Genomic DNA, 17,346 nt, shown 5'->3' on the forward strand with positions numbered 1-17,346 from the left:
TTACCTCATTTTCTTCAACTGCCTGTAATCTATATAGAACAATTAAAAATTAGTGACTACTTCATGTACCTTCCAAATGTACAAGCTATATTAAAACAATAGTACTGAATTCTACAGCATAAGCTTTAAAAAAAGGTGAATTTGTAAGCATTGCTCTTCCAACATTCAACAAGTATTCATTAAATATTACACATTAAATAATACATACACCTATGTCTCACTTATCAACTATTCGTTATCCGATATTTCACATTTATGACAAGAGTAAAAAAAATTTTAGCCTACTATTTTGAGCATTAATGATGTACGTCTGACAGTAACAAATGCCAAGGTGTGAGGCAAGAGAAAAGCTGGTTGTGAAGCTTAAGGTTATGTGTCAACTTGGCTGGGCCATGAGTCACAGTGGTTTGGCAGTTATATGATGAGGTAATTTGGCAGTTATGTAATGATTTAGTCATCCTCCATTTTGTGATCTGATGTGGTCATCCTCTATTTTCACATAATGCCAATTTTCACATAACGATCTGGTCTTTGGAACCTAACCATGTTGATAAACAAGGAGTGGGTGTATTATATGCCAGCCCTATTTTATATCCTGAGGCATCAGCAGAGAACAAAACAAACGTAAGTCCTTGCCCTCAAGGAATTTACTAGACAGTCTGGCCTGCTGTTTTTAAATGTCTGACAAAGAACACAAAAATCTATATTTTACAGTAAGAGTCATCCTCAAGACTTAGCTAACAAACTGAGAGAAAAATATTGCAAAATAATGAAGGAAAAAAAAATTCTTTGTATTTTTCCCCCAGTCAAAAATTTTATAGAAGAGCATAAACAATTCTGATTCTTAATATCCTTTTAAGAGTTAATATATGCCAGACAACTAGCACCTGATTATTTTGAACTGTAGAAGTTTTGGGTATACTAAACCACAATTTAAAAAGAACATGCAGACTACTATTTATTGTTCTATAATTATGGCTATAAAGAAATTAACAAATTGGTAACAGGCAACCACACTATCACTGATTGCCTACAATATGACAATCACCGCCTTAACTATTGTACATAAATTACCTCTAATATTCTCTGATCTCAGTGTTGCTACTTTATAATCTGAATATAGGTGAAGAGAGCACAATGAATTAAATATGAACCAAATGATTACCATGTAAGAAAGGAAAGCCCTTTTTTAAAAAATCAGTAAAGAGGTACACATTTTAAAAAATAAATATAATTGCTGCCAAACTTGACTAGAAAAACAGAACTTTTTTTCTGAGATAATAAGTTATAATCTGGGCTACTTTTAAGTACAACATATCTTGGGTTCCGTTTCTACAATTCTCCAGCTAAGCATTTAGTCAAGAGGCCACACGAGATAGCAGAAACAGAGCATTAGACTAAGAGCCAATTCAAGCCCAAATCCATTTCTAATGCTGTCTAGGTAAGTGAGTTTGGGTAAGCCATTTCTCTTTAGGACTGAATTTCTTCATTAATAAAACAGGCATCATAATGCTAGTCAGGCAAGCTTACACTGAGATCACATGAAAATACTGGTAAGCTAGAAATAACTGCAATAATGAAAAATTACTAGATAATTTCTGCAAGTCCTTTCAGCTCTAAAATTATGGCACTAAAAATCTATGACTCACAATGATTTCTGGGCTAAGAACTTCCATACAAATAAAATACAAACATAACATTCACATATTCACTTTAAGGCATTGGTTTTAGAGTACCAAGTTCAAAGATGTTTTTCTTTTGTTTTTGTTTTTGCTTTAAAGTCCAAACAGTTAAGGATTCTAGTACAGTGTGTCATAAAGAAGGACCAAAATACAAGGATATTAGTTGCTTGTTCCTTCCTTCTTCTGCTCAATCACAGAGGATACTGACATCAATGAGAAATAGCTAAATTCCACACAAAAAAGAGTAAACAGTAAGTAAAAAAAAAAAAAAAATGTAAGTAAGAGTCAAGGTAAAAAACAATGTGAAGCTCCCAGGAAGTGACAGCAAAAATAAAGATGGTCTTTCTTACACTGAAGGAAGAGTTAGGTCTATCTATCGACATACCAAATCAACCAATACATACAAAATCCATTATATAGAGAAGCTGGTACAAAAGAGTCATGAATGCTGTCCCCAAATATTTCTTTTTCTGAAAATTGTTGTTATGATCCACACAGTCAAATGCCTGTTCTGGAGTCTGATTTCGGCCAAGATCCATCTGACATCAGCAATGGTATCTCTTGTTCCACTCCCTCATTTGAATCTGGCTTGAATTTCTGGCAGTTGCCTGTTGATGTACTGCTGCAACCATTTTTTGAATTATCTTCAATGAAATTTTACTTGCGTGTTGTATTAATAATATTGTTTAATAATACCCACATTCCGTAGGATCACCTTTCTATGGAATGGGCACAAATATCAATCTCTTCTGATCGATTAGCTTGGTAGCTATCTTCCAAATTTCTTGGCATAGACAAGTGAGTGCGCCAACGTTTCATCTGATTATTGGATATTACTACAACTATAATGTGCTAAATAAAATAAACATGGAGTACAAAAAACAAGAGTCTATGGATCCTATACTTGCAATCCTCCCAAGAGTGTTTTCCAACACTTCATGACTTTGCATGTGCTGTCAGAAATGCCTACTCTTCCCTTTCTGCCTGGTGAACTCTTACTTCAAGGTTCAAACTAAGTTTCACCTATAAATGAATGTTCTCTCTTCTGTACTTTAACAGCACTTAGTATTACATTATAAATTAGATTATACATTTTAACTTGTATGATTTTATACATTTTATAACCTAATGCTGTTTTATAACTACTTCTATGTCTGTCTGCCCCATTATATTGCAAGTTCCTTGAGGAAGTGCGTTGAGTAGTCTTAAACTTCAGGCCTTTCAATTAACAGCCAAGTGTGTTAACTGTTTGCACCATCCAGGGTTCATGATTATGAACACACCCAGAGAAAAATACAGAATATTCAAGGTTCATTCTACTTTGCCATTAAAGGAACTCGGGTGAAAATGTCTAAGAAGCACAAAGTTAAGCCAGTTTGCATTACCTGTTCTTGTTCCTGGCGACTGTAAAACTTGACACTTAATATCCTTAATAATCCCAGAGTCTTTGGTACCTACAAAATAAACATATCATACAAAGAAAAATTAATAGAAGGCTCTCTCAGTGTATAAAGGCCTTTTATCACACAAAGAAAACTATTAAAAAAAAATCTAGTATTTTAAGAAATGGTAAGAAAATCACCAATAGCTGTCAGGAATCTTGGTGAGATTCTGATTTTGTTAAAAAAAAAAAAAAATCCACCAAGTGGTAAAATCCTAGAAAATACATCTAATATATCCACGGTGAAATGCTTACAAGTACATAAATAACAAGTCTAGTACAATCTAGGCAAATTATAATTCACTCCAAGCACTTCTCAAATAAGGCTGCTCCAGGTTACCATTTTATTCTAACATTACAATGGAAACGTTCAAAACTGCCAACAGAAATTTTAGTAATCAAAGAATTGATCCTACACTTGAAAAAATACCAGAAAAAAAAAATCATTATTTAGAAACTAGTATTTGATTGCTTCTCGGCCTCTTGGCTAAGATCAAGTGTCCAAAAAAACCAAAACCAAACCCAGTGCCATCGAGTCAATTCCGACTCATAGCGACCCTATAAGACAGAGCAGAACTGCCCCATAGAGTTTCCGAGGACCGCCTGGCACATTCGAACTGCCGACCCTTTGGTTAGCAGCCGTAGAACTTAACCACTACATCACCAGGGTTTCCATAAGATCAAGTGTAGAAACTATCGTTTGAAATAACTTAATGTAACAAAAGACTCAGTTCTTTTTTGTCTTCTGGTTTAAGAAATATACCTATGAAAGGAGGATGGATATAATAAAAAAAACTTAAATAAAGAAATAGCAATACTATTCACAATAGACAAAAAGTAGAAACAACTCAATGTTCAAACAATTAAGACTAACTAAACAAAATGTGGTATATCCATTCAACAGAATATTATTCAGCCACAAAAAAAGACGAAGTACTGATACATGATACAGCTTAGATGAACCTCAAAAACATTATGCTAGGTGAAATAAGACAGACATAAAAGGCCACTTATTCTATGATTCCACTTATATGAAATATGCAGAATAGGTAAATCCATAGAAACAGAAAGCAAACTAGTCGTCTCCAGAGGCAGATGGTAAGGATAGGATGGGGAGGGACTACTTAATGAGTACAGAGTTTCCTTTTGGGGTGATGAAAATGCCTTAGAACTACACAGAGGTGATGGTTACACAACAGAGTAAATATGCTAAATGCCACTTAACTGCACACTTTAAAATGGTTAATGGTTAATTTTTATGTTATGTGAATTTTATTTCAATTTTTAAAAAGCAAGAGGTTAAAGGATAAAATTTTTCCAACCAGAACTTCTGGGTAGCTGAAGACATTAGTGACTCCCTAGTTATATATCTCCCAATACTTCCTCCAAAAACAATGGAAAGTAAATCTACACACACACACACACACACACACAAACATTGCTAATTTAACTTAAAGGTAGAGGATAACCCAAACTACAAAATAACTGCAAATAAAAAGAGAAAAATCACCAAATCCCAGTGTGTGTTCTCCATTGCTCCTATCAAAACCTACACCTTCAGTCTAACCCTACCCAAGGCTCTGGGGTGAACAAAAGCAGACTGAAAGCATACAGACTTATGTATAACCCGTAGTTACAAACCAACACCCATAAAGCATATTATATTAAAAATTTGAGGCATAAACAAGCACTACTTTCTGACATGCATCAAGAACAAGACAAAAAGGAACTGGACTACATCAAAATTAAAAGAACTTTATCAACAAGGTGAAGAGACAATCTACAGAATGGGACAAAATGTTTCATAATCATGTATTTAATGAGGGTTTAACACCAAGAATATATAAATAATTCTTCTAACTCAAGAACAAAAAAACAAACGATCTAATAGACTGCAAAAAAACTCATGAAAAAAATATCCTTCAATACATAAGAATGTGGGATCTAATGGACAAATGGAGGGGTTGGTCTCACTTGAGCAAGGACACTGCATCTGTATCAGCAAAAGATGCAATACATAGGCACAGATGCAAGCAGGCAGTGGAATCATATAAAAGTATTCTTCTGATTCCTTCTATTTTCTCAGGGAAATAGGGTTTCTTAAAGAAACAGAATTCTAAAAAGACTGTCAAAACAATATTCTACACTGAAAAAACAGCTACAATAACATGAAAAATAGCCAGTTTTGTTTATTTTATATACTTTTTTATAAAATTTTGATCTTTAAAATATAAACAGACAATAATAATTAACACTAGTATATCATTTTACAGTTTATCAAGTGCTTTCCCACAAATTATGTCTTCTGATCTGGGCAAAAGTCTTAATACACAAGTGGTAAGTGATGAGGTGGAATTCAAACGCCAGCCTTCTGACTCCAGGACCGGGGTTCCTTCCTTTCTCCAGTTACTGAACTCCATCCAGGTATCCGTTACAGCTTACGGCACTTATTTGTGGCCACGGCTGTCTCCTCCAATATACAGTAAACCACTGAGGGCTGCTACCAGTATCTTTATGTCCCTAATTCCTGGAGCAGTGATTAAACATTGAACAAATGAGTAAATAAACCTGCCTCACATAGATGACACTAACCTTAATTTGGAAACTTTGGTCAGTGCACATATTGAATTTTGCATAGTCTCTTTTACAACCTAGCAGCCTAGTAAGAGACTAGAATATGTATCAGCAGCATTTTTCAGTCAATATCTACCTCGACACGATAGCAACCTGAAATAAACAGTAAGAAGAGGTTCAATGAGAACAACATCTGACACTTGACAAAAGAAACTAATCCTATAACCTCAAATTACTTTGATCTTAAAAATATAAACAGGCAATAATAATTACTTTGAGGTGGGAGGAGGCTACACAGAACGACTGCAAGTTCAGCTGCAAACGCACTTAAAAACCACTAACGTAATTTAAAAACACGCACGGCATTTCAAGAAGTTAATCATACAGCAGATCATTCAATTTGCAATTCAATATTTTCCCCTACTTATTTTGTCAGCGCACACGCAAATTTCTTCTACAAAGACTCCAGCATCAAAGCTTTGGGTCCGTGAGGGAAGGCCTATACTTAGCAGAGCAGATTCCAACACTTCAGTAAGAAGCTAGTGAAAGCACAACGAAAGAATTCAAAGAACTCAAGGTGAAAAAAGCTTTCTTGTATGTAACAGTACTCTGTGACTTTCCCTTTGACGGGCCACTGTGTCATGAATACTGCACACCTGATTCAACTCTTCTGGAAAGGACTTGCACAGTTGGCCTAATGTACCTCTCCTCGCACTTCTACACTTACGAATTTTTTCCTTTTTTTTCCCCTCTTCTGCGACCTTTAATTTTGAAAACCTGCATAGTACCAGAAAAGGTGAACTGATTATACAATTTAAAAACGAGTATATCTTTCACCTGGGTTCACCAGTTACTAACATTTTGCCACATATGCTATATCTCTGTCTGTACGTATACACATACACTTTTTTAAATTTATACACATATTGTTATGTGACATTAGTTGCAATCCCCATAATGTAACAGCACACTCCCCCTTCCCATCCTGGGTTTGTTGTGTCTATTCAACCAGGTCCTGTCCCTTCCTGCCTTCTCATCCTGCCTCTGGAAAGGAGCCGCCCATTTGATCTCTTGTATCTGACTGAACTAAGAAACGCACTCTTCATGAGTATTATTTTATGTTTTATACCCCAGTCTAATCTTTGTCTGAAGAGTACGTTTGGGGAATGGTTTTAGTTCTGGGTTACAGAGCATCCGGGAGCCATGGCTTTGGGGGTTCCTCCAGTCTCAGTCAGACCTAATGGTCTGGTCTTTTTACGTGAATCTGAGTTCTGCTCCACACGTTTCTCCACTTCATCAGGGACTGATGGCATAAATCTGATAACGCCACTGGTAAGTATATTATTGCATAGTTGGAGTAAAAGGTATTAAATAAAAACTAGAAGATCTGGCTCCATCTCCTTTCCTATAGTCCGTCAGTCCTTATGATGTCACAAGGCTTAGACGCCTTATCTGTGAAAGAGACCTAATAATACTTAAACTGCCCTCCTTAACGGGTACTGCAGAGAGAATCAGTGAGCAGTAGAATGAGGAGATGGAGAATGAATGAAAGGAAAACGAAAAAGCACAATTCTGATATTGATATTTATAATATAAACTGATCTACAAATATAAACTATTTCAAGGTCTGATGCCATATAAACCAATAAGGTGACTTCATTTAAAAAAAAAAAACAACCACTACTTTGTCAGGCTAAATCCACATTTAAACATTTCAGCATACGGTAAGGGTTAAAAATAAATAAGTAAATAATGGACATTTACTATAATTTCCAAAGGTTTCTTTTCAAAAGTACATCTATATCAGTTTCTTTTCAACACCAAAACTTTTAATCCTTCAATGTTTTAGAAGGTTATTTTGCAATCAATATATTTTAAGATAGAACTAATGGAGAAATATACTCACTATAGGTACAAACAACTTAAGATATCCACTTATGTGTGTTCTACCTTAATTTCTTGGTTTTCCCTCTCACCCAAAAAATATGAGTGTCCACTATGTACCAGACAATGTATTACCATATTTTTACGCAATAGCGTGCACCTTTTACATTTGTTTGCCAACTGCTCCCTTCCCCCATGATGTATTTTCATAAGCAAGACTATGCCAACTTTTTTTTTTTACATGTTGCTGTAGAGAAAATTAGTTATTCTTTCCTTCCTGGATCCACAGAAAACTGTCTTTCCCAGAAGTAAAGAGGTGCCACATGATTATCTGTGATAAATGAACTGCGAGCAGAAATGATAACACATCTGGTCTAAGACAGGAGAATGCACCTGTCCATTTGGAAACACAGTGGAGATGGATGCACAACACGAGAAGGTAATTAATGTCACTGAATTGCACATGTAAAAAAATGTTTAAAAGGTAAAGTTTTTGTTATATATATAATTACCACAACAAAAACAATTTTAAAATAAAAAGTACCTATCCATGTTCTGGCCATCTCTTCTCATAAAGCCATAAATTGAAATACTGGAACCTCAAGAGGTTATCAGCCTAGATATTTGAAGGTTGAGCTGCCCAGGAGAGTCATGGTACCAACAGTAGACTTTGCCAGGAATAAATGAACTTTCATTTTATTACACAGTGGTAAAAGAAAAAAAAGTCAGTGAAATTTCAGGATTTCTCATTTGTTTATTTATGTGATTGCTTTTAGTATAATAACAGAAATTAGCCTATACTATTTTTTTTTATTACAGTCTAAAAGTATGCCTGGCACAAAACAGATGTTTAATAAATATTTATAGAACAAATGAATGGATGGATGGGTAGATGGAAAAATGTTGTTGTTAGTTGCCATCAAGTCAGTTCCAATTAATGGCAACTCCATGTGTGCAGAGTAGAACTGCCCCACAGTCTCCATGTGACCTTACAGAAGCAGATAGCCAGGCCTGTCTTCTGAGGTGCCTCTGGGTGAGTTTGAAACACCAACCTTAAGGCTACTAGTTCAAGTACTTAACCAGTTTGTGCCACCCAGTGGCTTTGGGTGGAGAAACAGTCCATATAAATATGGAAAAATATGGAAGAAAGTATATCACAGTAGTTAAGAACTTAAAAGGGGAACTCCTACTCAATTTTTTGTTCTTCAGTTCCACCACTTGCTAGCTGGGTAGCCAGAGCAAGTTTCTTAGTTACATTTCACTTTCCTCATCAATAAACTCGGGCTAGTAACAATATCTACTTCAAAGGGCTGGTGGGTATCAAATGAGCTAATATATAGCAACAGCAATACAAAGTGTCGCTATTGTTGTTGTTAGATGCTGTTGAGTCCACGTGACTGACAGCAACCACATGTGACACCGTAGAAGTGCCCCATAGGGTTTTCTAGCCTGTAATCTTTACAGCAGGTCTTTCTTCTGTGGAGCCGCGGAGTGGGTTCAAACCACTAACCTTTCAGTTAGTAGTTGAGCACTTAACCATTGTACCACCAAAAATAAAAACCTAAACCCATTGCTGTCAAGTCAATTCTGACACCTTAATGTTTAAATAAGTTTCTGTAAATAAAGGGACTACTGCTAGGTAGTTTGTTTTCTAATATCTTGAAATATAGTTATTAAAAACTGAGACTAAGTTAAATACAACATGCTGTTGTAAATTTGATAGTTACAAGAAGTACAAGTAGTCCCCAACATACGACATAATTGAGTTAAAACGAACTACACTTATGGTCGTCTGGTTATTTATTTTTTGTACATCTTATCATTAGTAATAATATGTACTACATACAACGGTGCAGTGCAATTTGCTGATTTTATCATCTTAGATGTTCACTCGCAGATGTTCAATGTCACAATTAGTGTTCAAAACACTGCCATGTAAGAGGTAATAATAAAAACTAAAAACAAAAAAACACGGATTTGACTTACGTCAGAACCAACTCATGATGGAGTCATCAGAATGGAACCCTGTCGTAAGTCAGGAGCTACCTGTATTAAAATTTGACTAGCATTAATGCACTTTCCTCTTTTAAAACAAATTATTTCCTTCTCCACATCTTACAAAGTATTTATTTTTTGTTTAAGTTGTGTTAGTAAAGTGAAATGCTTACCACAACAACTCTATCTCCACTACTGGTGACCTGCTTGTAATAAGGTGATCCTGAAAGAACTCTCCAGGCAGAAAGGCCACAGCTAGAAGCTTTTGATAGGCCCGCTTCAGCATTTTCACATCCACCAACCAGTAAAAGTCTAAAAAGGAAAGGAACTGGTAAATTACAAATATGAACATGACACCAAAACAAAGAAAGGAGAAACATTCACCTTCAGAAAGAAAGCTAAACTAAAATCACTACATACTAAACATAGAAGGTAAATATTTCAGAAGAAATCAAACAGGATACATGCCTCACATCATACACAAAAACAAATTCAAAATGGATTAACGACCTAAATGCGTAAAAAAAAAAAAACATGAAATTCTTAGAACAAGGAGGGGCAGCGCTGTCAAGCCTAGCTTTCAACAACTTATTACCTACTATAATAACAAAAGCACAAACAGCAAAAGACAAAATAAATAAACGGGACATCAGAAAAATTAAAAACTTTTATTCATCAAAAGACTTTATCAAAATAAGAAAAAGACAAGCTATCAACTGGGAAAATATCTTTGAAAACCATATATCCAACAAGAGTCTATTAATCAAAATATAGATAAAAATTTGACAACTTAACAAAAAGACCAATAACCCAATCATAAAATGGGCAAAGGACATGAACAGACATTTCACCAAGGAGGCTATTCAAATGGTGACCAGGCACATGAAAAGATGCTCGGCATCAGTAGTCATCAGAGAGATGCAAATCTAAACCATAACGAGATACCATTTCACTTCTACTAGAATGGCTAAGAGTGAAAAAACAACAGAAGTGGTGAGGATGTAGGGAAATTAGAAATCCTTATCCATTGCTGATGGGAATGAAAAATGGTACAGCCATTGTGGGAAACAGTGCAGCAGCTTCTCAAAACAATAAAAATACAACTACCATATGACCCAGCAATTCCACTTCGAGATGTATGTCAAAGGACTTGAAAACACAGACTCAAACAGAGACTTCTACACCAATGTTCACTGCAGCACCAATCACAACAGCCAAAAGGTGGAAACAACCTAAGTGCCCATCAACGGATAAATGGATAAACAAAAGGTGGTACATTACTACTTAGCCAGTAAGAGAAATGAAGTCTTGATACATAGCACAACATGGATGGAGCTTAAAGACATCATGCTGAGTGAAATAAGTCAATTGCAAAAGGACAAATATTCTACGACCTCACTTATATAAAGAGACATGAAAAGGCAAACGTACAGAGATAAAAGTTTATTAGCTGTTACCAGGGGTGGGAGGGAGGGGGAAAAGATGGGGTAATGGTGATGGAAATATCAAATTGATTAATGATAGGGTTGCACAGGGATTACTGTAATTGCTATCAATAAGTTGTACACCTGTAGAAAGTTGAACTGGCAAAAGCTGTGTGACATATATTTACTACAATAACCAAAAAAAAAAAAGAGTAGCTGCTGAGGCTGCTATGTACAGGCAAACACTTCATGGGATTTGGTTTCTTGGTTTGGAAGTTTAAGGTCATGGCTTCATGGGCTATCCCAGTTAATTGGCCTAATAACATGTTTAGTGCCTCTCTTCCACCTCTTACTTCAATGAGTGCCTGGGGTCTTATAAGCTGGCAAGCAGCCATCCAAGGCACAATTGGTTCCCTGCAGCAACAGAGGAAGAAGGATAGTCAGGAATAGGAGGAGCGTATGGAATATGTGGCTAACTGCCTCCAAGAAAAAATGCCTCGTTTGCCATGATACCAGAAGTACTGGATAGTGCCCAGCTACCATTACTGAACATTTTGATCAAAGATTCCATAGAAAATCCTGACCAAAAGAGGAAAAATACAGAACAGAATTTCAAATTTTCATGGATTCTAGACTTTCTGGAGCCATGGAGGATGGATGAACCCCTGAAACTGTTGCCTTGGGATAATCTTTAAGCCTTAAACCAAAAATATCCCTTGAAGTCATCTTAAAACTGAACATTTTAGCTTAACTCGTAAAAAAGGTCTACTTTGAGCATTATGCTCGTTTAAGTACTGTCTATATGGGATCGCTATGAGTCGGAATCGACTCGATGGCAGTGGGTTTTCGTGGGTTATATAGGATCACACTGACCACACCAACTCAAAAGATTAGATAGAAATCTTAGAGGGCAGTGAGTTTATGTTAATGAGGCAGGAACAACTCAAAAAGGAGGGTAAGAATTGTTGCACAACTCAAAGAAGATAATCAATGTCACTAAATTCTACATGTAGAAACTGCTACTTGGTGATGTTTTGTTGCATATATTCTCAACAATGACAAAATAAATTTAGAAAAAAAAATTTTAGAAGAAACTAAAAAGAAATCAGGTAGCTTTTCAGTTAGCATTTCACATTCATTTATGCAGGTATAAGGCTTAATTAAACAACTTTGAGCACCTAAAACTCAGATGGGAACTTAGGAATGAGAAAAAAATGTTTTAAGGTTGGCCGCAAAACATTTAAGAAAATATATGGATCAACATCAATAGGCTTCAATAAACAGATGTATAGCCTCACCCAGATAAGAATGTTTTAACTATAGCAGTACACTGAATGCAATGAGGGTACAATTACAATTTATAAGTTCCTTAGAATTGGCATATCACAATACTGACTCATGTTTACATGAACTAAAATTAATTTTAAACGTCATAATGAAACATCAGGAGCTCTCAATACTACAGTAGAGGTGTGTGCCCAGGGGAGTCCTCTTTAATTCTGCAACATATGTGACAGGCAAAATTAGGCCCCCACCCCAAAGCCGTCCATGTCTAAATTCCCGGAACCTGTGACTATGTTACCTTATGTGGTGTTATGGGTTGATTTGTGTTCTCCCAAAAGTGCATTAAAGTCCTAAGACCTGGTACATGTGAACGCGACCTTATTGGAAACAGATTCTCTGCAGTTAACATGAGGTCATTTTGGAGCAGCGTGGGCCCTGACTCAGTATGACTGGTGTCTTTATAAAAACGGGAGAAGAAACCCTGAGAGGCGGATGTAGAGGGAAGATGACCATGGGAAAACAGAGGCAGAGACTGGAGTGATGCGTCTACAAGACACGGAATGCCAAGGGCTGTGGAAAACCACCGAAACCTACTGAATGCAAAGGAGTGAGGAAAACCATCAGGCCCGAGGAGAAGCATGGAGCAGGCTCCCCCACAGAGCACCCCAGAAGGAAACTAATACACATGGCAGAGGGGATTTAAAGTTGCAGATGCAGTTAAGGTTACAAATCAGCTGGCTTTAAAACAGAGAGTAACCTAGATTATCCAGGTGGGCCCAACGTAATCACGAAGGTTCTTAAAGGTGAAAGAGGAATGCAGGAGAGTCAGTGTCAGAATGATGCACCGTGAGAAGGACTCGGCTGGCCATTGATGGCACTGAAAATAGAGGGGGAGACACAAGCCAAGGAATTTTAGCAGCTTCTAGAAGCTGGAAATAGCAAGAAATCAGATTCTCCCCTAGAGTCTCCAGAAAGGAACAGAGCCCTACTAACACCTGGATTTAGCCCAATAAAACCCATTACAGACGTCTGATCTCCAGAACTATAAAAAATTAAGTTTGTTTTGAGACACTAAGTTTGTGATAATTTGGTACAGCAGCAACAGGAAACTAATACACCGTGTTTCTTTCCCAGCTCCAAAAAACAGGTGACCTGTCGGACTCTAATTCCAAAAACAGTTCTCGTTTGGCTACTTGCTTTGTAACATTTATTCCTCATACCAATAACCACAACAACAAAAAAAATCTCACTCTACCACATACTCTCAGATCTAAAAATTTCCATAAAATCCTTCTAGGTTCAGCCATGGAATTTAAACGAACTCTGTGTTTCAAAGTTCATAAAGTAATGTTCATATACTTTACTCACAGAAACACAACATGGGCCTTCATTCAAAGCCTTTTTCCTATTGCTTTATATATGAGGAACAAGTTTACATGACAGTAAATCACAGGCGACAAATTTTGAGAAGATGGCTTGGAGCAACCCACAAGTGTGTTTCTGCCCTAGGCAAATCCTCAGACCTACCATGTAATTGACCCAGTTCACTTTGGAGCCAAAGTCAAGCTAGTATTATCAGTATACTTGGTTAGACTATTCAATCTGCTAAAACGGTTCTTTTACACTAAAATAACTTCAAAAGTCTGTATTTTGCAGTACTTTATTTAGTGCAGATAAAAATTATTTTATTTCTTTAGATCTAACTACCAATTTACAGAAAACACAGATGTCAGAAGAACACTTTAAATAATGCTGCAGATACAATTAACAATATCTAGACAGTAAGAAACTACAGAAATAATAACCTGGTTTCTTCAAAACACACACACACACACACACACACACACACACGCACCTGAAGCAAAAGAGCAAGCAGTGAATGAGTAAAACAAGAGAGACAGAGAGATAATGGAGGACAGATTAATGAATTAAAAGAAAACACAGTCTGGATATTTAAAGATATTGTCAAATTATTGTTAATCATTTTTAGATGGGATAAAGGTATGTTTTAGAGTTCTTATTTTTTAGAAATACACACTGAATATTTACAGATGAAATACGCTGATCTACACATTTTACTTCAAAATAATTCAGAGAACAGTGGGTGGAGAAATGGCTGGGGTACATATAAAACAAGTTGATAACTGCTGAAACTAAGTGATAGGTACAAAGAGTCATTATACTATTCTACTTTTGCACATCAAGTTTTCCATGAAGAAATTTTTTTTTCAAAAAATAAGTTGTTAGAAAAAACTTTTCTGAATAAATTGAAAGAAAACACGCAATTTTGAATGAGACTTCAGAATTTAATCACGTTTTTTCGAACATAAAATATTGATTCATTATACATCCACTAGAAAAAATCAGTAAGCAATAATTATAATAAAAATAACAACACTGCTTGATAATTCAACTAATTCCCCGAAAAGCCAGGATAGAGCAGTTTCACTGAAAAATGAAATTTCTCTTCTCAAGTACTATATACCACAACTTTAAGCAAATAATATACACCTTCTACGATTTCTTTGCCAAACATGCCCTCCTCCCTGGAGTTATTTTCATAAGCACAGTATGCTAATTTTTTTCACCGAACATGGAATTAACCTAACCAGGGACATAGAAGACTTATATGTTGAAAATTTTATAATAAAGAAACCTGCAAAAATGGAAAGACATCCCGTGCTCATGGATTGGAAGACAATACAGTGAAAATGTCAATACTACCTAAAGTGATCTACAGATACAATGCAATCCCAATACAAATTCAACAACATTCTTTACTGAAATGGAAAAAGTAATGACCAACTTTGTACAGAAAGGAAAGAAACCCTGAGCAGGTAAAGCAAGATTGAAGAAAAAGAACAAAACAGGAGGCCTCACACTCCTGAATATCAAAACATACTATACAGCCACTATAATCAAAGCAGCCTGGTATGTGTTCAACAGCAGACACATAGACCAGTGGAACAGAATTGAGAACTAAAAACTAAACCCAAACATCTATGGACAACTGATTTTCGACAAGGGGTCAAAGTCCATTCAGTGGGGCAGAAACAGTCTCTTTAAGAAATGGTGCTTGCAAAACTGTATTTTCACTTGCAGAAAAAATTAAACAGGACCCATATACAAAAATTAACTCAAAATTGATCAAAGGACTAAATGTTAAACCCAAAATCATAAAATTCCTGGAAGAAAACATAGGGGGAAACCTACGGGACCTAATCTTTCATAAAAATAGGATTACAAACACTACAACAAATCCATGAATAGAAGACAAAACAGATAAATAGGATCTCATAAAAATTATAAACCTATGCTCATTAAAACACTTTATTAAAAGTATAAATAGACAACCCATAGACTGGGAAAAAAATCTTTGGAAATGACTTATCTGATAAGGGTCTAATCTCTGAAATCTATAGAACTGTAATAACTCAACAACAAAAAGACAAACAACCCAATCACAAAATGGGCAAAGGACACGAACAGAATCTTCACCAATGAGGACATCCAAGTAGCCAACAAACATATGAAAAGATATTCACGATTATTAGCCATCAAAAACTAAAACATCCATTGTGGTCGAGTCAATTCCAACTCACAGCGACTGTACAGGACAGAGTAGAACTGCACCATAGGATTTCCATGGACTCGCTGGTGGGTTTGAACTGCAGACCTTTTGGTTAGCAGCCGAGCTCTTAACCACTGTGCCACCAGGGCTCCCATTAGCCATGAGATAGACTGCAAGTCAAAAACTACAATAAGATACCATCTTACCTTGATTAAAATGTCACTGATTTAAAAAAAAAGGTAACAACAAATGTTGGTGAGTACGTAGGGAGATTGGAAACCTTATGTATTGCTGATGGAACTGTAAAACTGTACAACCACTATGGAAAATGGTATGGAGCTTCCTTAAAAAACTAGAAATAAAACTTCCCTATGATCCAGCAATCTCACTCCTAGGTACACACACTAGAGATCTAAAAATAATGACACAAATAGACATATGAATACCTACATTCATTGCTGTTTTATTCACAATAACAAATAAATGCAAACAGCCTAAATGCCCATGAAGGAATGAATGGATAAGCAAGCTGTGGTATATACATGCAATGGAATACTACACAACCATAAAGAACAGTGACGAGTCCCTGAAACATTATAACATGGATGTACATGTAATGCTAAGTGAAATAAGTCAAGCATATAAGGACAAATATCGAATGATCCCTCTTTTATATAAAAACAAGACAGATAAATATAGACTAGAGAGACTTTTTTTTTTTTTTTTTTAGAGAGACCAGTGTTCACTGGTGGTTACCAAGGACAGTAGGGAGGAGGGGAAAGCATGCTTTAGATCATAGCGACTTGTTATTTTTGGTGATGGGAAAAGTGGCACCAAATGTGGATACAGTGAGCACATCACAACCAAAGTAGAAATGCTTGAGCACATATGGATGGGTGCAGACACAATTAAAGAGAATGCTGACAAATTGTGACAAATGTAACTAATATCAATGAACAATTTGTGTGGAAATTGTCAAATGGGAACCTAACTTCCTGTGAAAACTTCCACAAGAAACACACACACACACAAAAGCCAATGCTTCTTAAACCAATCTATAAATTGAATGCGATTTCAACTAAAATCCCAACAGAGGTTTTCATACAACTAAACAAACTGATTTAATGAAACTAGACAAACAGAAAACTCACATGGGAGAGCAGAGTTCTAAGAAGAGTCAACTTAATTCACAATGACTAGCCCTTCCCCTTGAGTTGGGCTTTGTGCATCTTGGTCTGTAAATTCTTTCCTACCATGGTGTCATTAAGACATTCTCCTTCGAATATGACAAAATTAAAACCTTCTATCCATAAAATGAAAAGACAAATCACACAGTGAGTTATTTATAACACATAAAACTAATACAGTATTAGAAGACAAATTCTATAAAGATTTTCCACAAACCAGTCCAAAAGAAAAATGGATAAACAATAAGCAATGGTAAGCTACAAAGGGGGAAATCCAAATGCCAATAATGCCGATTAAAACAAC

The 17,346-nt window shown here is 35.9% G+C and overlaps 1 protein-coding gene across 9 annotated transcripts in view; it reads right to left on the minus strand.

Moving 5' to 3' along the window:
• NBAS (NBAS subunit of NRZ tethering complex) overlaps positions 1 to 17,346 on the minus strand; it is a 449,992-nt gene that overhangs the window by 350,766 nt on the left and 81,880 nt on the right. For 6 of the 9 annotated variants that reach the window (XM_064295045.1, XM_064295042.1, XM_064295046.1 and 3 more), the window contains 2 exons: positions 9,750 to 9,888; positions 3,068 to 3,136 (listed from right to left, as the gene is read on the minus strand). In XM_064295045.1, coding sequence (XP_064151115.1) covers positions 3,068 to 3,136; positions 9,750 to 9,888 — 208 coding nt within the window. Of the gene's footprint in view, positions 1 to 3,067; positions 3,137 to 5,715; positions 5,845 to 9,567; positions 9,613 to 9,749; positions 9,889 to 17,346 lie in introns of those variants that run through there. The other 3 variants (XM_064295047.1, XM_064295048.1, XM_064295049.1) reach the window with 3 other exon arrangements.

Source organism: Loxodonta africana, chromosome 12, assembly GCF_030014295.1.
Source record: "Loxodonta africana isolate mLoxAfr1 chromosome 12, mLoxAfr1.hap2, whole genome shotgun sequence".
NCBI lineage: Eukaryota > Metazoa > Chordata > Mammalia > Proboscidea > Elephantidae > Loxodonta > Loxodonta africana.